Source organism: Heterocephalus glaber, unplaced genomic scaffold (genome assembly GCF_053883595.1).
Source record: "Heterocephalus glaber isolate CG9 unplaced genomic scaffold, H.glaber_assembly_v1.0 deba00001717, whole genome shotgun sequence".
Taxonomy (NCBI): Eukaryota; Metazoa; Chordata; class Mammalia; order Rodentia; family Bathyergidae; genus Heterocephalus; species Heterocephalus glaber.
Genome location: NW_028258431.1, coordinates 36,731 through 61,068, shown reverse-complemented (window position 1 = coordinate 61,068; position 24,338 = coordinate 36,731). Strand labels below are relative to the sequence as shown.

Sequence of the window (24,338 nt, the reverse complement as noted above, 5' to 3'; positions counted from 1 at the left end):
TTAGGGAGACTCTATCTCAAAATTTAAAAAAAATATTTTTTTAAACAAAGGGTTAGGTAGGCAACTTAGTTCAAAAGTCCTGAGTTCAATCCTAAGTATAGGGAAGAAAGAAAGGAAAGAAGGAAGGAGGAAAGGAAGGAAGGAAATAAAAGCAGTAAACATAAGACCCATGAAGCTGCTGCTAGCATAGCACAGCACATTGCTTTGCGATACATTTTTTACAAGTAGAACGAAGACACACTAAAATAACAATAAAGATATATCAGGGTAGTAGGGGTTTTTTTCCCCAGCATGACTTCAAACACATGAGTAATTCCTTGTGCTCTGACACATTAGGGTGGCTACAATATCAACAGGCAAGAGAAATTCCTCAGTTCCACGATCATCTTACAGCACCCTCATCTGAGGTGTTTCAGTGATGACAGAAACATTACTACGAGGCACAGGACCCTGCGTAAGCTCTCACAGGGATAACATGAATGAAGTTGGCCAAGATACAATTTATAACAATGGGCACTATAGCGGAAGGCCTTTTCCTCACTGATGCTTAGGGTGGGTACAGATCTGATTCATCCTAAAAACAGAGAACATGGGTAAGAGACCACCAGACTGACCAAGCCTTTGAACTGCCATCTTTCTCACACACAAGGTGCATTTGCTCTAAAATCATTAAAATCCTCCAGGCAGTTGAGATTCTTCTTTGTGGAAGTGGGGATGTATTTATGGTGGTCTCTCAAACATGACTTCCCTACCCTTCCCACATAAAACTGTGAAATGCATTATTTGTATGGCAGACAAGCAAGCAGAAAAAAGAAAAAAGAAAAAAGTCCACAAAGGATTCAGTTAGAAAACACAGAAGTTGATGGGAACTATTTTCTATTTGTTTTCTATTAACTTGTAATTTGTAGAAACTATAAAACATGGGTTTTTTTCCCCCAGATCAATCCCAATGCTTTAATGACGCCAGGTTTATTTTGAAAAATTAAATGTAACTGGGAAAAATAATTAAAAATTAGGTTAGAAGAGTGTGGCCCAGAGCAGAGTTTTCAGAGAATTTTCTACATTAGAAAATGTTATCTTAAACTTAGACTAGATGTACAAACGGAGACACTCAGAGATTCCTAAGAAGTAATTTGGGTATTTTTCAAATGCACAGTCCTAAGTGCATGAGTGCATCAGATACATTCCCTCATGCTTTCAGTAGATCTATCTGCTCAGAAGACATTTCCAAGCCTGTCAGTTTCCTAGTCCAAAATGCCCCCTGCCTCCCGCCTTCCTACTTACAAAGATTGAATGCTGACTCCATGCCTTGCATTCAAGGTTGCTCCAAGATGCACTTTGTGCCAGCTGCCTAACTCAATCCATTCCCTGTACACCAGCCTCCTTCCTCACTACAGCCCTTCTCTGCTCAGTGACCCTGAGGCTTTAACTGCACTGTTCTCTCTCCCTGCAGTGCCCGCCTATCTTCTCCTCTGTCAAGGTCTCCTCAAGGCTTAACTCAATTATTATCTCTTTTGTTAAGCCTTCCTCTCAGCTATCTCCACTACCAGGATTAAAAAAAACTTTGACTCTGTGGTCAGCAGAATTCCCACTTTTACTTCTATGACAATCCGAAGAGTCTAACTTTACGGCATGGCTCTGGTAGGAGGCTGAGCCCTCAGTACCACTAGGACCTCTGAGGACAGAGCTAGTTTTGGAGACCATGAATTAGATCCTACTTTTACTGAGATCCATCAGCAATGCAGAGCCAATAAGCTGGGGCAGAGTTAGGTCAGATCTGATGTACAACTCAGCATCCCCACTCTTTTACAAGTGACACAAACTTTTGTATGGGTAATAGCCATCTTGCAGGATTGTCAAGAAAGTTGGAAGGAACACATGTATTTTATAATCCTTCGCTAACTTCCTGATGTCTCACAGGGGAGAAGAGACCAGAATGTTCATGAGAGAAACCTAGAGCATTACAGGATGGGTAGCATAAGGAGCTCAAAGAAAGTGCTGTATGTATGTTTACGATAGAGGTCACCTCTGACCAGTGCAGTTCAAGAATGAAGGAAGGACTGACTGCAGCAGAGCACGCAGCATTTGAGCCGATGATAAGGAGAGCCATAACAGACAACTGTTAGGCAGGAACTGTAACCAGAAGAAAGAGCATCAATACCATAAAGTGGAAAAGGTTAATGGATTTACAAGGAAAAATGTAAGGCCTTGATTGGCTGGGAATTTCGAGTGATACAAGGTCATGGCTAGAAAAGGATACACAGAATAACAGAGTATTGCAAGGAGACAACAGGAGATTCTAAATACACAAGCCGATTGATACAACTAAAGAGGTTAAGTGTCTCCTTGCATCGTCATGCATCCTCTTCTCCTAAATCTAGGCTTAGGTTCTGTTTGTGTTCCTTGCAATTCATCTTCCTTTAACACAGAGACATGCTGATTTTAGAGTTCTAGTAAATCCAACATTTCTTCAGATTTTTGGAAATAACTGTTTTATCTTAGGTCAATTCACTTGGAGAACCTATGACAGGAATTTGAGTCTGTTTGAAGAAAAGGCATAAATCTCTGTATACAGCCTAAGAACAATGTTGTAAGGGTTTACTGGCTTAATTGAGATCAATTATGTAGAAGCTTATTTCGCCGTTGTTATGTTTCCCTAATACGAAAGCTGCTACTGAGTAAAGTCAATGATTTTGCTAATCATCAGGCTGTGGAGAAGAACAGGGAGCCACTGGCACCCCACTGCATGGGCAGTGACCCAGAGACTTAGCCTTCACAGGAAGAGACCTCGCAGGCAGTCTGTGCTTTCATCACCCTAAAAGAGTACGCTCATATGCCCTGTTCTGTCTTCCACATGAACTATCAACCAGAAAACATATATACATATAACAAGCAATATGCACAATCACATTCCAATTGCTACTCTCTAGGACATAGCAAGTTTATCGTATGTCTTTCACCCTCTTTTTTCCAGTTAGAGTTGATGTTGAAGAAAGTTATACAAAACACATGCCACCTGTCACATCCCATATCACTTAAGAATACGTCAGGGAATGTTTTTACCTCAATTTTGTTCATCTAGACTCTTCTTGGCCAAGGATTCTGTATATACATTTCCACAAATCATTAAGCATAGGGTCACATCATCCACACAAAAATGATTCATCCACACACGTCTTGAAAGCGATGGGCAAATATGATATGATAGACATACTTAGCTTCTGCATTTCTATTTGCACAAAAGCCAAGCTTGCCCTACAAGGCAAGGATAGCTTTATGTAGATCTAGGCAATCATTCACATATTTTATTGATCATCTTTGGCACGTATTTGTACACAGCTGCTTAGTAAATCTGTATAGATTTGAAATGGAGCCTTTAAACAATAATTCACATTCTACAATTTCATCTACACCATAAACATTAGAGTTTTACAGTATTGTGGAAAAATACCAAATCTGTAATCAAGGTTGAATTTCACTTCTGCTCTCATATATTATGTCTGCCACTTCCATTAGACATGTTTCCACAAGCATTCTTTGGGTGTACTGGAGCATCTCCTAGCTACACATAATTCACCGATGCTTTGGAAATAATGGTCAATAAAACTAACAAACTTTTAAAAATGAGTACCTTCATGTAAAAATTTCCAGGCAAATTCTTTGTCACTGATGTGAATATAATTCTTATTCATCTTCATCCCTGGTTTAGAGAACTTCCTGAGAAAGGAATTTTAGGATTCATTTAGGCCCTAATAAAGGATTTCCCTTAGAAAGTGGATTTCCTGGTGGTTGTGTATTTTCTGCCTTGGGTCCAGGTAGAAGGAGCGCTATGAAGGGGCACAGACATGTATGAGAGACTCTTGAGTAAGATGTATCCTTCTGTGTCTGCCACGGTCCACTAGGAAGATATTACAACTCTACGAATTCCAATGGAATTTGTTTTAAAATGAATGATTTATAAAAGAGGAAAGGAGTGAAAAGAGGAAGCTGAGCTTGCCCAGAAATGAACAGCTGCAGAATATTCCCATCACCCTTAAGTGAAAGGAGAAAGGAGAGAATGGTTCTTCTACCAAGAGCTCACGATGACCAACCAAGGAGGCTCTGGGAATGCTCCTGCATCCTCAGAACCACAGCCTCAGACCTGCGGAATTCCAGGAACCAAGGCCCCTTGGAAGAGCCCAACCTCCCAAAGCTCAGGCAAGCTCACTTCCACTTCCAAAGCTCAGGCACACTCCACTCCCTGGTACCCTCCAACCCAGCACTCTGAGGCTGCAGCGACAGACTTCCAGCACAGTTTGTAGGGCCTCAGGCCCCTGTAATGCAGAGAAGGGCAGGAAGGAGTGAGAAGGAAGGTGGAAAGAAAAGACAAACGATTAGTAGTACTTTCAGCAAGCAGTCAAAACCCTCCTCGGGTAGAGTGGCCAGGTTCCGAGAATGAAATTACAGATCACCCAGTCAAATGTGAATTTCCAACGAACAAGGAATAACTTGCAGTGTAAATACAAGCTGTGCCATATCTGGGACACGGTAATACTTGAAAAAGTCATCCTTCACTTTTTCTAAAACTCAAATTTACCTGGTCATCCTGTCTCCTGTGAGCCATCCCTCCCCCTCCCCCAGGGCCACAGGGCATCTTCACCGTGACTTTAGGCTGGATGGGATTAAGCCAGCCAGCCTCCAGTGGAAGCTTAGCCTCGTTAGGCAGCCAGAACAAGGCATGTAAACTGATAAATGAATTTATACCTTGGTTCATCTGAGGGTGAGGGTACTTATCAAGAGACTGCAGAATGCAAGGTGCTACCTAGGGTGGTGGTTTGCTCTTCTGCTTATTATTCTGCATGAGAAGGGCGGTGAGTTCCCTGGCTACAGATAACTGTCCACCCATCAGGGCTCTTCAACCACAAGGACAAGGCTGGGTTCCATCCTGAAAGGAAAGGACTGGAAATGGGAGCAGCAGATGGGATTTGATGGCCATCAAGACGTGGGATATTGGGGAAGCTTACTGACAAGCCACTGCTTTGGACTGCGAAGACCTCCTGAAAATCATGTCTTCTATGTTTTGCCTAACCCCCCAACCAAGGCAAATCTCTTCACTGGCAAAAATAACCCCAAACCCACACAGGAGGGGGCTATTCACAGTTGGGAGACACATTCATTGTCTCCACTTTCCCAACAGTAAAATGATGTAGTAACAGCAGTGGCAGCGACCATTCTCTCTCAGTCTGAAGAGTGTTATGCATCCAGTCCTTCTCTGTGACACGTTTCATTGCCATGGCAACATGAAGTGGGCCGGGAGTTCTCAAGAGTTACCTTGATGGAGGGAAAAGCTCCGAATGACTCCAGACAAGAAACTTCGGAGAAGCAACAACAAACATTAAGAAGCACATGTCACATGTCACATGTCAACAAACATTAAGAAGCCGTGTCATCTGGATGCCCTTTTGGGTCCCGCTGGGTAAAGATTAAATAGATGATTCATTCTAGTGAGATTGTTACCACGGTCAGGGAATACCCAGCTCGCTGTGACCTTTAGCTCCTGTCCCTAAATAATATGGGGGTGGAAGGGCACTGTATTGTCTGTCTCCCCTAAGCTTTGGAATCCCCCAGGAGATGGTGGCAGTGGGATTTCTGAGGAGTGGTGAGAAGGAATCTGCTGAGAATTTCAGCAGATCTGAAGTCTGACTTTTGCCTGTATGTGGCAGGATGGCACACTGACCATCTGGGCCATGTCACCTTGAGTCAAAAGCAAAACAAAGAGAAAAACAGAGGAATTTGCCAAAAAATAATGACGTTTATTTAGGAATGGCAGAGTACTACAGTGGGAATACGTGTGTTAGAGTAAACTATGGGTATATTTAAAGGGGTGGAGCAAGAGAAGTTTGCTTGTCTGTCTGTCTGTCTGTCTGTTTGGTACAGGGGATTGAACCCAAGGCCTTTGCACTGAGCTACTTTCCAGTCCCTTCTCCAATTATTGTTTTATGTTGAGACAGCATCTCACTAAATCACTAAGTCTCCCAGGCTGAGCTCAAATTTGCAATCTACCTGACTCAGCCTCCAAGAGTACTGGGATGACACCATCACATCTAGATAACAAGGAAGAATTTTTAAAGATGAAGATGAGAAGGAACACATCAGATATTTGGAAACAATGATCCATGGCACAGCGATTAATAATGAGAGTGGGGTCAGTTGGAAGTGGAACAAGCAATGGCTGGGGAGGGGTCCTTGTAGAAGTGCTTACTGCACAAGAGCAGACAGGTCGATGGGCAACCAGGTGGCTCTGGAAGTCTTATAAGACTGGCACAAACAACTCCATTTTCATTTTGACTTTCCATTTCTTTCCCAATAACTTCCTCAAAGTACAATCTGCAAATCTTGGCCAAAGGAATGGAATAAAAAAGGAATTAACTTAAAATGAAAATAGTGTCACTCTCTTCAATTTCTCAACACATGCAAGAATCTTACACAACATTATATCCTCGTTGTACTTTTTTGGAACACATGGTGATATTATTTAAACAATGAATGACCCGTTTAAAGTTTCTGAGTGTTTTGTGGAGAAAGTTGCTTTAGGATTCTAAAGCCCTTAAGGATAATTAACTAAGGATCACAAAGGGAGGACAGAGAAGATTCTCACAAATGGTCAAAGGACTGCCTTTGGCTCCAGGCAAGCATTCCCATAGACAGCCTCGACATTGACAAGGTTTGCAGCATGAAATAGTAAGGCACTGATGAAATCACCTGGGTCTCAGGTTCAAAGTTTAGCTGCAGATGCCAGGTTAAAACTATTGACCTAGGCATGCGGAATTGAGATTCATTACCCTGACGGAATCAGCCAGTATAAAAAAGAATTTTGGTTTTTGGTTTTCAACGCCTCTTAGACCCTCACCACTTAACATATAGGCTGCTTGACAAGCAGTTTCCAAGTCTGGAAACTCTGGAACCTAAAACTAAACTTATCAATCTCAACCTTCTACTTGAATCACTGTTGCTAGTCTGAACCCAAATGAAAGATGTGTTTGGAAAAAAAATGTATGGTTTTTACAATGCTTTCTGTTCTCTTTTTTTGCAAACTCAAATTTTATTTTTCACCTTGAATTTAAAGAAGATCAGATTCAAATCAAAGTAAGTAAACTTATGCTAAAAGGCATTTATTTACACACATACACATAGACTGACTTCTGCCACTACCAACACACTATATACACACAAATTACAGTGGGTACATTTTCAAAATTTATGTTTCTTAAAAACAAGGATGTGTAAGTGATTTTACTGTACTTAATCAAAAAATAAAGCTAATCAAATTTGAATGTGAAATATACAGAAGATGAATAAGTAACCTTACTGTTCTCTCTGATGGTAGCTGTACTTAAATGATTACTGTTCTCTTGAAACTTTCTGAATATATAAAAGTGAGGTCAGTCATAAAAATGAACGTGTTAATTTAGTCAGCAAGTATTTGTTGGTCTTTCACTATGTAGGGGGTTACAGGATTTTGTAAATGAGTATCGGTTTTCTCTTAGCTATGATTGGAAATCACTGAGCGGTAGAAACAGGTAGAGGCGGGACTGGGGATTTAGCTCAGTGGTTCCACTGCCTGCCTCACAAGCACAAGGTCCCGAGTTCAATCCCCAGTACCAAAAAAAACCAGAAACAAAAACAAAAACAAAAAGAAATAGGTGGAGGCAACTGGAAATGAAAATAGGCAGTTTGTGCCTGGCACAAGTTGGGCTGAATGATATAGATAAAAATGGACATTCTCAGAGCCCACCCAAATTAGATTTCCATACCTCCTGGGTGAATATGTCTGCTTGCCCTACCTATGGGGAGGAAAAGCACACCAGGTTACAACCAGGCTGGGAGGAAGGGCAAATGCTAACCAGGCCCAACTCTTAAGCCTACCAAACGGGCAGCCCTCTCCTCAGATTTTGTTCTGCAGGATTGGGTGACTCTTCATCACATATGAAAAGGGTGTGATCAAGAAATACAATGTTGTTTAAATTTTAAAAATTAGTTCAGTGCTAATATGCTAGGCACATACCACCAGTCTAGTGTTGGTGGATTTCTCAGCATTAGTCGTATATAACTAGGAAATTAAGAAAAAGTCAGCTGTTTTGTAATTTCAGTGTTAACTATATCTACATTAGTATTAATTTCAAGCTTTGATTTTTTTTTTTAACCGAAACCTGGAGTCCGTACATTGAGCAGACCAAGTCCAAGAGAACAGAGAGAAACGCAGGACTACACTAAAAACACTTTTCCATCAGTTTCGGGCACATCCAATGAAAGAGCTCCTGGTTATTTTTAAGATGTCTTTGTCTCAAAAAGAAGAAAAGAAAAACAAAAAGAAGAGACATTGTCATTCATCCCCTTCCAAATATTTCTCTTCCCATCAAACACATTTGTCCCACCATCTTGCCACTTTCTGAAGCAGTTCTGGAAATCCAGAAATACAGTGAAAAATCTAAGCCAAGGGCCATCCAACAGAAACACAGGCTCATAAAAACATGAAGCTCTGTCTTCATCCTCCTTATTCACAGGATCAGGCACTGTGGCTCTCCTGGCTCTTCCCAAAGTCAAAATGACCATGGAAGGTAAATGCTTTCAACCGCTTCAGGACATCAGGGCAGCCAGGACAGCCCAGCTAATGACACTCAGGAAGAGGACTCCATGGGAAGAGTGTTTGATGCAAGGGGCAGGGGACTTCTAGGGAGTTTAATGGCAATGTATCTTTTACTGTAACACACATTTTAAAATTGAAACGTTCACCGTAGCTTTTGACCACAGTTCATATATGGCAGCCATCATCACAGCAGAGACAATGAGATGTCAGGGAGAAGGCAGAAGAAGGAAGAAGTAACTGTGGGGCAGTTAAAAGTAGGTTTGCCTGGAAGAGACCTGTCTGCGGGTCCATACCGCCACCACCATGCCCATGATATTTGGTTATTGGGACACCTGCGGGCTCCCGACTATGACAGAAGCCAGTGGCTGAATGAGAAGTTCAAGCTGGGCCTGGACTTTCCCAATCTGTCCTACTTAATTGATGGGACTCACAAGCTCACCCAGAGCAATGCCATCATACTCTACATTGCCCGTAAACACAACCTGTGTGGGGAGACAGAAGAGGAAAGGATTCGTGTGGACATTTTGGAGAAACAGCTCATGGACACCCGCATGCATCTCGTCATGGTCTGCTACAGCCCTGATTTTGAGAAAAAGAAGCCAGAGTTCTTAGAGGGGCTCCCTGACGAGATGAAGCTCTTCTCACAGTTCCTGGGGGGAGCAGCCTTTGTTTGCAGGGAACAAGATCACCTTCGTGGATTCCCTTGCTTATGATGTCCTTGACCTGCACCGTATATTTGAACCCATGTGTCTGGATGCATTCCCCAAGTTGAAGGACTTCATATCCCGTTTTGAGGGCCTGAAGAAGATCTCAGCCTACATGAAGTCCAGCCGCTTCCTTCCAGGTCCTTTGTTTCTAAAAACGCCCACGTGGGGAAACAAGTAGGACCATGTGATACCTCAACACAGAAGGGGATCTGTCATTGCACCTGCTGGCCAAGGGGCTAGACACACCTGGCTCCCTGAATCTCAGTTCAGTCTTCTCAGTACGTTTTTCTTCTTTCTACTTTTTTCTTCTGAAGGTCTCATTGGCTCCCTTTCTGTACTAATCCCTCTGTAGTCAAGGCTCTGTACTGCTCCCCACTGTACTTCTGCAAAGTTGCCTTCCTTTTCCCTTCCCTAAATCCAATTATATTTTTCCTGCCCTTGTTTTGAGGAGCCCAACTGACCTGAGCTTTCCAGGACTACCTAAAAGATCAGTAGAATCTAGTACTGCCTGGTGTGCAGGACCTAGCTCTCAGCGTGGTGATTCTCCAACCCCTGTTTTTCCTTGATCTGGATATCCCTCCTCTGTGTTCTCAGGATGTTTCTCCATTGACTTATCCCACTGTATTGCAGTTGGTTTATGTGTCCAACACAATCACAAGTTTCTTGAGGAAAGGATCCAGACCATGTTGGACATTTTTTCTGATAAGTATGACATTGCCTGACATAGGTCAATGTTCAAGAAATTTGGAAACTTGAAAAAATTGTTCTCAAAGAAGCTTTGGTGGGCCTGTACAGCCAGTATTGGAACTTAGAGCTCTGGGAATAGCTATCTTATAGTCCAAGGAGGTACAGGATAAGGGGCAAAAGATTTCACATGGTCAGGTGTTGGAGTCTGAGCCACTAGCTGTCTCTCACATAAGCATTAAGAGGCTCCAGCTGCCCTTGCAACAAAGTGACTGGAGATGCGAAGGCAGAGCTTGTTGGGTAGCAGTGTAGCAATATATGCAGTTTGGGGCTGTGACATTTTAGATCAGGTCATCCATAAAGGAGAAGGACTAATTGGAGAAGCACCGGGTGAGCAGCTTCCTGAAACAGCAGCTGTACCATGGATTCTGGCCTTGGTCAGGCACTGACTAAGATGTAGCTAGTAACAGGAAGCCGATTTGAGGAGAGTCCTGATGAGCATTTGTCCATAAGATCAACTGACTTCTGCAGTTAAGAAATAGGCTAGAAATAGGTGCTCAAGGTCACTGTACAATAAATGATTAATAAAAACATAAAACAATGTCATTGAAGCTAAAATTTTATAAACCCAATAAGATAAAAATTATTTAAACCAACAGTTGTTAAATTTTAACTTAAAGACAGACATGATAAAAATATGTAGGAAAAATAGAAATTAACATGAAACTATAATAAAAGTTAAGCAGATAAATAAAAATATCAAACCAGAGTAAAACAGATTTGGGTCTATAGCAGAGGTCAGCAAACATTTTCCTCAGAGGGCCAGTCCTTTGTGGTCTCTCATAATTCCTCTACTGCACTGTCACAGACCACACCTAGTAAATGGTTAAGGCCGTGCTCCAGCAGAGCTTTATTTACAAAGCAAACAACTGATTCAAATATGTGCAAACGACTTGAATAGATATTTCTCCGGAGAAGATATACCAATGCCAATAAGCAGATGAAAACTTGCTCAACTTCATTACTAACTAGAGAAATTGAAATCATTCCTTTCTGGAATTGAGCATTTCTGATGAGAAGCTTGGTTCCAGTATGATTTGAATTGACTTGTAGATCTTTCTTTACTGAGGTTTTTCCAGACAAGATTAGCAGTTGAGTTATTAAAGAGGATAGCAATCATCAGTGTGAGTGGCCATCATGCAGTCACTCAGGGCCCTCATAGAACCAAAACATAGAGAAGAGGTGAATGTGCTCTCTCTTTGAGGCATCTGTCTTCTCTTCTCCTGGAATATCTGCACTCCTGGTTTTCTGGCCTGGAGATTTAACTTGGGATTTACACCATCACACCCCATTCCCATCTCCACTCTCAGGCGTTTGGACTCAGAATACATCACAGGCTTTCTGTGCTTCATTAGCTTGTAGACGGCACATTGTGGGATTTCTCCATCTTTGTAATCACATGAGCCAATTGCTAATATAGGTATGTGTGTAAGCAAAATAATGTATCTAATCATCTATCGTTTTTGTTTGCATGAAGAACTGTGTCTAGTATACCTAGCAAAAACATACAGAGATAGACTACAATAATCATGAGTGAATTGGTAAAAGCCAAACGAAACAGAAAATGCTAGAGGATACTCATTTATTTGGAGACTTTTCTATTTGGGAGGGATTGACTGACATGTGTTATAATAAAACATCTTTCCTTGTGGTAAAAAAAAAAAAAGAAGTAACTGTGGCTTCTGCCTCAGTCGGGCATGGAGCCCACTATCTGTATGCTCGATTTGCCGACGCTGGGCCCCACGAAAAGTTTCATTTGTACTGCGATGATCCAGCACCTGTGTGGTGTGTGAGAGTGGGTGGCAGCACACTGAGGAATCTGCATTTGTATGCAGGTAATACATTCATCAAACGTCTCATTCTATTGAAAGTCTTAAAAAATGCACCTTTTCTCTCAATGGTCCAGATTTGGGACAGGAACTCCCTAAAACCTGCAGATTGACAGAGACGCCAAAGCCAGTTTCTAGACCTCTGCTTGCAGCCATCTCTACCTCCTCGGCACTCCCATTTTACTCTGGGAGCCCAAGGTTCCTGGAACCCTGAGGCTGCCTTCTGGGAGGACCGCGTCCAGGGTCCCGCCCAGCCCCGCTGTGCTTCAGCAGCCTGTCCCTTCAATCTTCTGCCCCGTCCGTCTCTCGCTATTCTTAGACCTAGGAAGCTGCCCATTAAGAAGGGATTCCTCTCTGTTCCTCTTCGTGCAGCTGTTGCAGAGGCAGGTTTGCTGGAAGCTAATAAATCTAGAGTGCTGGCTTCTCTCCCGTGATGGAGGCAGAAAAGCACTCGCTCCAGCACAAAACTTAAGGGAGTGCCAAAACGTCAACAATCTGGATAAATAATAACTTAATGCATTAGTGGAAACATACAATCTGATGCCAAAGACTTCACAGTAATCAACATAGGAACTTGTTCAGTAGGGACAGGAACCAGTCTGTCCTGGAGCAAAACACTTCCTGTACCACGCTAATCCTAGCCTTGAGCACTGACGATTCACTCCCTTCAGCCTGGCCCTTTGTTACTGTAGCAGTTGACATTTGATATTTTTCACTACAATCAATTAAGAACTTTATGTGTCCTTGCTGCCACCCCCTCCCATCATGTTTCCCGTCGTCAAATTGAGTAGCGATGAACAACAGACGCACACTTTGGAGGCTGTGCTACTGGGTACATGATTTAGAGTAATACTTACTTGCAGTTTATTGGAACATCTTTCTTTGGATCTGGGCAATATTTTCTATACTTAAGAAATTGCTATATTAGTTGCATATTACTGCTGTCATAAGTTACAAAAAACATGTAATGACATTGAATAATACATTTATTCTCTTACAGCTCTGAATGTCAGAAATCCAAAATAAGTCATTTGGTTTACCTTCAGTCTTCGAGGTTCATGAACATATTTGCTTTCTGCCTTTTCCAGCTTCTAGAGGTCTAGGCTTGTGGTCCTACATGGTCCCAGTGTCTGCTTTCATCCTCACAGCTCCTTGTCTGACTCTGACCCCCTTAAAAGATCCTTGTGTTAGATTATCCAAGGCCTATCTGTATAACCCAGGATAATCTTGATATTCCAGAATTCTTAATTGCATCTGCAAAACCCCTTTTGCTGTGGAAATTAACATGTTCATGGGTCCTGAGGATTAGGATGAGTGGACACCTTTGGGTGGGAGACTTTATTCTTCCCACTGCAACATTCCATTGTAGGAGTAGCTACTAGGACATCTCTCATTGTCACTCTACTGATTCCCTTGGAGATGGAACAGTAAGGTACCACACCAACAACATTTACCATAGGAAAATGATCTACCCCCAGTAAGTCAGTCGGAGGTACAGCTGTCACAAGCTTGGCCGTGTACAGAGACTGAAGCTAGTCTACTGAAATCTCTCTGAATCACAATAACAAAAGGAATTCACTAGATGTTCTCTAAATTTGACAGAACCCATGAAATGTAAATAACTGTTCATAATGACTTGTGAAGATAACAGAGAAAAAGTCAAGCTACCAATAATTTTAAAAATGTAACTAACCATACCAATTCAAAAATTTGAGTAATTTTTTTTCAACTCTCTGTGTAGACAATAGTATTATAAAATGCCATTGTGTCATAGAAAGAAAAACAAAATATGTAAAAACATTTTACAGGGGGATATTTAACAGTAACTGAATTAGAGGCTGAGGATTGGACTCTGGGGTAGTTTACTTAGCTTGTACAAGGCCCTGGATTCAATCTCCTGCAGCAGAAATAAGGAAGAAGGAAGAAAAGGAACAGGGAGAAGCAGAAGCGGAAGTGGAAGTGAAAGAGGAAGAGGAAGAAGGAGAAGCAAGGAGAAAGAGGAGGAGGAGGACAGGGAAGAGGAGCAGGAGGAGGGGGAAAGAGGAAGGGGAAGAGAAAGGAGGAAGAAGAGGAGAAGGAGAAAGAGGAGGGGGAGAAGGAGAAGGAGGGGAGCAGGAAAGAGCAAAGACAAATTATTATGCTCTCTTTTTATGGATTTGGATATGATTCTGGTATCTCTCAAATTTTAAATTGTTGTATTTTGTTGTGATTCACTTCTTTCAATCTAAATAACTGCATTTTCTTACCTCATTGTTATATTTAAATTTGCCATTATTGACTTATTATGGGCCCCAAACATTTTATCAGTTTAGACCACCCAAACGTGGATTCATATTTTTCACTCTGTATACGAGAGAATCTTCCTCATCAGAATTCTGCCTCAAAAACCACTGGTAACAGTTTTGGAGCTACTTTGCCAATGGTCTGGGACCAACTACAGCCTCTATCTTGTACTGCTCACCACTGTTTTTTGTGCTTTTGAATTTTCCTAACAATGAGCAGCAATTCTGTTGGCTGTACTTTTGTCCATGTCCATGGGATAAGACCTTTTTGTTTTGTTCTCCTCTGCTCTTCCTACATTCTCTCAGGAACAGTTGACAGTTTCACATTCATAGAAATCAGAGATTCTTTCAGATGGACTGGTACTAAATCCTGAACTGGAGTTTATTTTCCTTTGCTTTCTGACCCAGACTCTATTTTTCTAAGTTGTCCTAGATTTTGGTTTAGAACTTTCCACATTCAGAGTTATGACATTTATAATATCAATCTTTCCAAAAGTACTTACAGTTCTCATATAAATCTTGTTCCCCTTCACTTTCTTCAAATGGATAATTCCACTTAAAATATATCCTCCCAACACCCTAATAACTAACTCAGCCCTGGGTTACAGCCTTAATTCATTAATGTTTTGTTAATTATACTGAAAATATGTTTATATGTTATTATTAAATATTATGCAGGCACATCTCATTTTCTTGCACTGTGTAGTTTTATTGCAGTTTGCAGATATTGCTTTTTTTTTAAACAAATTGAATATTTCTTGCAACCCTTTGTGGAGCATGTCTATGGACACCACATCTTAGATGGTCATTGGCACTTTTAACCAATAAAGCATATTTTAATTAATGTATGTATATTTTTGAAACATAATGCTATTTATTGCATGGTTAATGGACTATAGCATATGGTAAACACTGCATTTATATGCACTGGGAAAACAAAAATTTCTATGACTTACTTCATTGTGATATTGCTTTTATTGCAGATCTTTATTGCAGAACTGCAATACCTCTGAGTTCTGCCTGTAATAAGTATTTAAGAAGTATTACTGTATTTTTTCCAGTACCTTCCTTTAGAGTCTTAAATCCATACCTTTTAAAGACTTCCATTTTCTCTCAATCCTGTTCAGGTTCCTGGAAGTACTTGGCACTGGCACTCCTGTCTGTCTCTGATGGGACTCACTAATCACTCAAAACTGTGGCCATGAGGACTACCATGAGGTCTCCCTGGCACAGTATCACTTTCAGAGAGGATCCACATCAGCTTTCAGGAGTCCATCCTTCTTCAGCTCCATTTCCACTCTATCTGGCTATGGCAACCTTCCTGGGTTCATTGTTTATATATGTTTAATTCAGTCTCCAAAAGTATCATGTCTTCTAAATGTAAATTCTTCTTTTCCCCTACTTTACTGTCCACTTTTTTCTATTGTGCTTTTATTTTCCTCTGTTCCCATTTTGAGAATAAACTGCACATATTTTGAAAGTCTCCAACTGCGTCTTTGCTTCCCTGAGCAAATTAGATTTCCAGAGAACAATCAGACACAGATCCTTAAATTGCCCTGTTTGGGTTTACAATGGCCAAGTTGAGTCATTTTTCTTATTTCTGTCCATCAAGGAAACACAATCACTTTATAGAGAAAGCATTTCAAACCATTCCTTCATGAAAATCTACCACATGTCTCCAGGGGATGCCACACTTGGATTCTGACACCTACAGACATTTGATGAGCTCAAATAATATTCAAACCCAAAGCCCACCCAGTCCACAAGGTACTGAGCGGCTCCTAGTACCATGAATCCATGAATCCACGTTTTCCTTAGCTGAACACAGTTGAAAACAACCTCAAATGCAATATGAAAACAACTTCAAATGGTGACATCCCTTTTTTATTCCTTAGTCAGTATCAGGTTGGTACTAACAGTTTTTCTTTAAACCTGAATGTCACACACTAATGCTTTCCCATATACATGCAGACCCAAAATAGGACTCTGGTAAAGCCACTTAGCCATCCCAAGGCCTGAAGCCATGTACTCAACTCTACTCCCAGCTTCAATTACTTCTGCTTGGTATGGTCCCCACATTTGAATCTATCTCTCTTCCTCAACAGTCACAAAGTTCCAGAAGTTGGTATCTGGAATTTTTCAAATCTGATTCCTTTTCATTTTTTTTCCCCACAAAGCACTGAGGCAGATAGGTGGCTAAATTTCACTCATCCTGCCTATAATAAAAGTTAGATTGGAAGATAAGTATTTGATGCTATCAGTAAAGGGCTAAAACAGAATCCTATATAAGTCACTCCATTTTAACATCCAACCAAGGGCACTGCAAGCCAACCTATCCCAGGGCCCAGTATCCACGGAGGGTGTGACCCTGCACATCACAGAGTATCACAATAGAGCACATACTTTTTTGGGGGAAAAGGACTACCTCCAGAAATGAAGGAAAGGAGGGGAAATAAACAGGGGTATATGTGTATATATCTCCACCTCCAACTCACAGGGAGCTGAGAACAAATGGTGGGAGATTAGGAGTTGTATGCTAATAAATATTCTTCCTTGAAGAAATGCAAAGAGAATGCAAAGGAGACTCTATTCTTCCATCGGTGCTTCACTGGTATGGGGAATTATTCTCAGGCATCACAAATAGATTACTTTTCCTACTATTTACACATGTAATCTATTAAAGTTCATGTCAGAATGTCAAGATTGGATGAGAAATTTCCAAACCCAAAAAGCACAGTAAAAAAATAAGTTTGAGTCGCCATCGTTATAAAATTGTATCCAAAACAAACAAAATAACCCAGAAATTCACATCACAGAATCAACTAGGGATGTACAAGAAAGACTAGCCAAGCTTCCTGGATATCCACCACAGGGGCTTTGAAATGCCTACTCTTCTCAATTCTTGAGAAGTTTAGACAGGAAAAAAAAAATAATGGGAAAAAAGCAGGCCAATATCAGAACTCAAAAAGCATAAAAATAATATCTTTGCTTATTGTATAAATAAATTGTTCCCATTGGCAAGACTGACTAGGTGCATTTTTCACTTAGAAAATGTTGATAGCACCATTGACTACAAAGTTATATGATGGCAATAAGTTGCTTTTATGACATCTCTAAAGTTATTTGAAATTGACATTGGAAATCATATGCCGATGATTAATTTCTATTTCACAACACCAATTTCAACAATCTTCTATAGCATCTCCCCTAGGAAAGATTGAACAAGTCAGAAATCTACACCAGAACAAGCTTTCTGACCACACCCTTTCATGGAGGAAAGAACCCAAGGGTTACCCACCCTCATCAACGCCATCCAAGGATCTTGGTATAGCTCTCTCGGCACAGTTCCACATAGAAGTATTATTGCTGTGCTTCCCAAATCCACACGAATTGTGCTTCTGATTTTCTATTGCAAGCCAATCGTGCCTCTGAAAAGGATCATGTCGCTCGCTCTGACCGCCATGTTACAGTTGCTACAATTTTGGCAGCATTGTTGCTGACCATTTGGAACCAACTCTGACACCTTCCACTGCATTTCTGATGCACACATGGCCCTGATGCTTTGGCCAAAGTACTGAATTCTTCCAATACACTTTCAGCTACACCAGCAGGGTATTATTTCAAATATACACTGATCTAGCCATTTGATAAAGGTCAACAGTATTTGGTGGGATGGGAAGATCTTCCCACTTTTAATTACCAATGGGCAGTTAATCTGGCATTACATAATACATAGGGATCATTGTGTTTATTGAGCACACATCACGTCACTCTAGGAAGAGTTTTAAAAACCAAACGGAAGAAGCATCATCCCAAGAATCACATACTGGTTACCTTTTTGTCACCTCATCTTATATTTTGGTAATATTCGAGTGCCAAAGTATGGAACCTACCTGCTCATGGCCACTGCTGGACATCTCCGACTCAAGCATGGATGTTTTGGTTTTCCATGACCCATGTTGCATTGTATCCTCCTGAAGCATCAAACTACACTCAAGTGGAATGAGAATCCTTATTTCTTGCATGCTGTGTTTTGTTTATTCCTCCATTTTTTCCTTTCCACAGAAAGAAATTCACTGGCCTGGGTGATGACTTGAGCCAGGAGACATTACTTTACTGAGGATTATCTTCTCTTGGAAAACAATAGCTTTGGACTGGTCCAAATTCGTTCCGGTTTCCCATTCTCTGAAGCTCCTGTAGATCATAGACACATCTTTTATGAAAACTCATTCACTACCCAGAAATGTTTCCATTGTTTACCAAACCTTCCTAGAATATCTGAAAGCCAATGGATATCCAACTTTGAATTATACAGGAAACCACCAAATACCACCCACACAGAATAAAACATGCCACACAAGATACAAAAAGCCTCTTCAGCTTCTGCATGTTGTAAATTGCTTGAACTTCTGTTTTCCACATGATCATACATGGCAAACTTAAGGCCCCAAAAGCTATACCTTTGGCACACAAGAAACACAGACTTATCAATCCATAAACATGTATGATGCATTCAAATATAACTGTTACAAGTTTAGGAAAGAACGCTCAGAGTTCAAGGAATTCTGTTGATGTGTGACTTGTAATTATGACCACTGAGGATTTCCCAATGGGATTATATTTATATAATACAAGTCGGTACCAGAGATAATAAACTACATGGAAGGGGAAAGTAAGCAGGAAAGTTAGAAGAATGGGCAGTCTCAGAAACTGAGAAGCAATGTTCTGTCCTGCACAGAGGACAAAAGAAAATAGATCTCAGCAATCCCCTTGGCATTTTGTGTGGGAACAAAAAGAATTTTGAGTCCTAATAACCCTGAACATAAGACTAATGTTCTATCTACCTGCCTTCCTATACAAAGACACACAACAGGAAGCAATAGCTCAAATTTGTAACACTGCCATCAAGCTCGGGGCTCCCCGAGGTCATGATACTCTGAAGGAAGAGACACACATCACTTGTGTTCAATGATTTCTTATGACACCAATGCCACAGTTCATTTGTTTCATCAGCCAAAAAGTTACACTGGAGCTTAAATTACCTGGACAATGCAGTTATATACCAGGCTCTTACTGCATGAGAAGGAACAAACACATTGCTCTTAAGAATACTGAACCCCTCAATTAATCATCGGGTCTGATACACAAAGACTCATGTTTCCAATTCAGAAGAAGCACAGGAGTAGAAAACATGAACATGAAAAGCTTTCCATGTCACACATCGGATTCACCTCCCACCCTCCAGGTTAGTACGATGAGGAGGTAAGAACTGGAGTTTTGGGGTGACACAGGAATCTGTTGGAATACAGCCCCTGGCATTCAGCAGTGTATTTTCATACACTAATGGGACTTATTGGGGGCATAATTTGAATCCAATAAAATGCAGGAATCTTAATTTAGAACTCAATAAACTCTGGGAAATATTTGCATCAAGGTAGCCAATATTCAGATAAAATATACTGGACACTGCAACTCCATAGTATATTCTTCAGTAAAACAGTAAAAGACACGTTGCCATTAATCCCCCTCAAAATACTCTCCCTTCTTTCAAACACACTTATCCCTTCATTCTTGCCAGCTCTGAAGCAGTTCTAGAAGTCTTCTTTCACGAGTGACTTTAATAATATGGGGAATGCTGCCGCCCAGTGCCATCCAAACGGAAAGGCAGGCTTGCAAAACCATTCTGAGAGTCCTCATCCACTTTATTCACTGGATCTCGCACCATGTGACTACTGGCTCTTCCCCAAAGACAAAATGACAGCGAATGGGTAAATGTTTTAAATCAATACAGGTCATCGAGGAGGCCAGACAGGTAAACTAAAGGCATTAAAGACGATCCAATCTACTTCAGAAAGTGGCAAGAACTGTGGGAAGTGTGTTCTGAGCAAGTGGGGGTATTTGAAGGGGATTAAGGGCAATATGATTTTTACTGTAATAATTTTTACTTTAAACATGTACTGTGTTTTTTGACACACACATACATGCAGATTTATCATAAGAAATTCGCTCATGCAGGTATGGAAGCTGGAAAGAGCGGAGACATACAGTCAGCAAGCTGGAGAACCACGAAAGCCAATGTGTAGCTCAAACCCACATCCTAAATCCTGAGAAGCTGAAGAGAGAAGGTATAAGCAGGCAGGCTCGAGACTCAAAATGAGCCAGTGTTTTGTTCAGTGTTGCAAAGCTATGTTCCAGCTCTTTCTTTTTGTTCTTGAAAGTCTTCATTTGTGCGGATAAGACTCACTCGCCTTGGGTAGGGGTATCTGCATAACAAGTCTACGGACTCACATGATAATTTCCTCCAGAAACACCTTCACCAAAACACCCAGAAGAACTTTTGTTTGTTTATTTTTTGGAGGGGTACCGGGGATCGAACTCTGGACCTTGCACTTGCGAGGCAGGTGCCAGAACCACTGAGCTAAATCCCCGGCCCCAGAAGAACGTCTGATCAGGTGTTTGAGCACTCTATACCTCGGTTAAGTTCGCACATAAAATTAAACACCACAAACTGGACTTGGTGGGGTGGTGCACGCCTATAATCCCAGCACACTGGAGGCTGAGGCAGGAGGCTTACAAGTTGGGGCCCAGCCTGGGCTACATAGTGAGATCAAGGCCAGACTGGACTACATGGTGAAACCCTGGCTCAAAAAACAAATTTTTTTTTTTGCTAAGTCACTTTTCTTCCCCCCTTGTCTTCCATATGTGGAGCAGATTAAAAGTGGTAAAATTTCAAACAGATTCTCCTTCATACTAGATATAAAAATGGGGAAAATTAAATATTATTTGGTAAGATGCAGCTAGTCCACTCAGCTTAAACCAACGTGTATTATTGCCTCACTGCCCTGAGGTCTTCCATGCTTCAAATCCCCTTTATGTCACAGCGATACTGCATCCTGCTCCATTCCCATTGTGCTCACCTGGCTGCCGGAGTGTTCCTCGGAAATCACCCCTGCGGAATTAGGGAGACATGAAGCAGAAATGCAGACGTGGACTTTGGGAAATGCAAAGAAACTCAGAGACCTCAGAACACAAGGCATAAGCAAACAGATGGAGCAAAGGTCAGGGGCAAGGCCAAGATAGCCAGGCCAGCCCTGTGCATCCAAGATCTGGCTAAGACAGCAGGGCCAGCTCTTCCTCCTGTGCCCCAGGGAAGGATGAAGCAGGGGCCTTTTGGGGACCAGTGGAGAAAGGGTCTGTCGAGCCAGAGGTGGACTTCAGTCTGCATGTAGATAGGCACCAAGAGACAACAGGTAGGATGGGCCCGCCCGAGAAATAAAATCCTCACCCTGTACAAGGGGCCTGTTGGTGTCTCATAGAACAACGGGCTCCCAAGACTGGCTTTCCACCTGGATGGTGTCCTGGGACACACCCACATGCACACTGGTCTCTTGTTTGAGCTACTGTCATTTTGCGGATCTTGCTGATCTCCTAAACTTGAAGCACATTGATATTAGAACTGTAACGCTAGACGACAAGAACAATGGTGACAAGAGGAACGTGGCACTGCTTGCTGTTTTGGGGGCAGGCAGAGATTGATATTCTAGGCTTGGAAACTGATGATCGTCAACAAACCAGGAAAATATCTTGAATGGTGTCATATATAGTAAATTAAAATGAACATCTGCGATCTTCCCAGGATGTGAGTGGAAGAGGAGGAAGGTTGCTGTGTTTGTAAGTGGGATGTAAACAGAATGACTGAATGAAACTTTTGAATGACAGCTGACCAATGTGTAACCAGAGATGTAAGGAAACAGGAAGGGCAGAGACTGAGGACATTAAGGTTAGAAAAAGACCACTGCTTATATTCAGCAACTTGTAGGTGTGGCAAGTGTTGCTCAAAGCCTTCCTCGAAGGCTACGTGAAGTCATTTCAGGGAACTGAATAGACTCAGCCCTTAGGTAATGGTCCGATTTGAGGTGTTATCAGACATATGAGATCATCTCATGGCAGCTAGAAATAAAATGTGAGAGAAAGTCTTAGGTTAAACTAAGGCATCAAACATACAAAGTGAGAAGATAAGAAAGAGCCGAAAACAGGAACACCCGAGACCAGGCCTTTACTAGGGGGCAGCATGCCTGGCTGTCTCGAAGAAGGGCGAGAGCAGCGGCCCGGGGCTGGCTAGGTGACCTCTTATATGGGCAAGGGGCATAAGGGGGGACGTAGTGGAGGTAGATGTTGGGCTGCAGCCAGAGGTGAGGTTTAAATCCATTGGCGGGTTTGAATTTCTCGGTGGGAAGGACTATAAGCGGGAGAGCTTGGAGGCAGGAAAGTTAGGTTATTGTTTCCCTGAGTGATTTATCATCTTCTGGGAAGAGCCATTTGGGATGTGGGGCTGCCAGAGCCATTGCATCTAGCAGAGAACTCTATCACAAAGCACACTCAAAACCTTTTTCAGGAACAAACTTTGGGAATGACTACAGACTCATGAACCCATGGGGAGGTAGCCTACTAAATTTTTGAAGAATTTATATTTGTAATAAAACTACAAGCCTGTGGTGAACATATATACCTATAAAAGCCCTCATATGACTGCTAGAAAGAAGAACTTCCAAAGATCCATAGGAACTCAAGCAGGGTATAATATCTAAAGTTCTCTTTCTATGTAGCCAAGGAAGCAGGAAGAAGGGAAAGACAAAAAGAGAAGGAAGAAGGGAGGATGGAAGGAAGGAAAGGACTTGCTTCACTTGGAGTTTTGAGGGTCCTAGTATTGCAGATAGGTAGGTTAATTAGATATCTTGTAGGCAGTTAGACAGGACCTGCCCAGGAGGAGCCAACAAGGAGGACAATCAAGACACATTCACTGAAGGCCAGCATTGTATAAGAGAAACTACCACACCCATGTAGGATGAATAGCAGTGATTGATATTCTAAATAGGTATCAATCACCTGGGTGGGGGGACAAGATCTTCCAGGAAAGATCTCTGACCCACCCCTTACCACCGAAAATCCTTGCTCATTCCTTGTAGGATTGCTGTGTGACTTGTTTCCCCCATTGGATCCCCATTTAATCCATATTACCTAAGCGACTGTACTTCTAATCTTACTAGTTGACTACAGTTTTGTCCCACCATGAACCCGCCTCACCTCATGGCTTTGTCCCATAAAACACCTTTGAGAAGTTGGGTGAGAGGACAACCTACTTTCCAGTCTCCTTTCTGTCTCTCTTAGACAGAAGCTATCTTTCTCCAATAAAGTTTTCCTACTCGTAACCTCGGTTGTTCATTCTTTGACTTTAGAGAACACGAACTCACGTTTCTGATACCTAGCAGGTTAGGGAGTTACGTCTCTTCCCTCTGTATCACTAGGAACAATACACTATTCATTTGCGTAAAATCACAGTTTGGCCAGGAAAGGGTTAAAATCATGTAAGTGGATTCAGGTGGCAGTTACAAAGATCCTCAGTGTGGCTGCATTTAATGGTGAAGGGTTTTAAATACTACCTGCTACAATATCAGACCAATAGAAGTTTTGAATAGAGCCAATCTAGGAAGATCCACCTCATTAGATGTATAATGAAAGGGAGTGTAGATAGAGCACACAACACAAAGGAAACCACGGCCAAAATGTGATGAAAAGAGATAATGTGGGTAATGGGAAGGGGCAGAGTGGTCCCTGAAAAGCACCCTGAGCACTAAGGGTTTCTGGGGACCTCCTCACCATCTGGCTGAGAGGACAAAGAGCAAAATGATCAGAAGCAATTGCAAACTTTTCTACATGTGTCATTGGGAAATAAATGGCGATTCTCATAGCTTTCAGAAGGAAATCACCTCAGAGCAGGAAAAGAACCCATAGATAGCATAGATGACTTTTTAGTCTCACTTCTTCAGTAAGGCTTAGTGAAATAGGAAGAGAATGAGCAAGACAGGATGGGAACCTGGCCCCTTCCGGTTGCCTTGCTAGCAAGTGACTGCCTTCTGCTGTCTCAAGGTCACGAGGAAGAGAGGCAGGCGGGTCCATAAAAGATATTGTGGTCCCCTGTGCAATGCACGAGCTCTGGGCATGTATTTTCTAGATTCCAGCAGTGTGAAAGAGGAAAGCTGGCATCTGCAGTGGGACATAAGCCCACGGGCATCCTTTCTGCTAAGCAGTGCCACGCCCACCCCTGCTGGCTTGCTCATCATTTCTATCCTCTGAGACAAAAGACCAGAGG

At 41.8% G+C, this 24,338-nt stretch overlaps 1 protein-coding gene and 1 pseudogene across 8 annotated transcripts in view; one reads left to right on the top strand and one right to left on the bottom strand.

The window, feature by feature from the left end:
* LOC147821749 (uncharacterized) overlaps positions 1 to 24,338 on the bottom strand; it is a 120,055-nt gene that overhangs the window by 80,514 nt on the left and 15,203 nt on the right. For all 8 annotated transcript variants that reach the window (XR_015446595.1, XR_015446594.1, XR_015446592.1 and 5 more), the window contains one exon: positions 18,082 to 18,382. Coding sequence is in view for 1 of the 8 variants with exons in the window: in XM_087199379.1 (XP_087055505.1) it covers positions 18,082 to 18,146 (65 nt within the window). In the remaining 7 variants the exon portion in view is untranslated. The remainder of the gene's footprint in view (positions 1 to 18,081; positions 18,383 to 24,338) is intronic.
* Positions 8,707 to 9,865, top strand: LOC101703579 (glutathione S-transferase Mu 1 pseudogene; annotated as a pseudogene).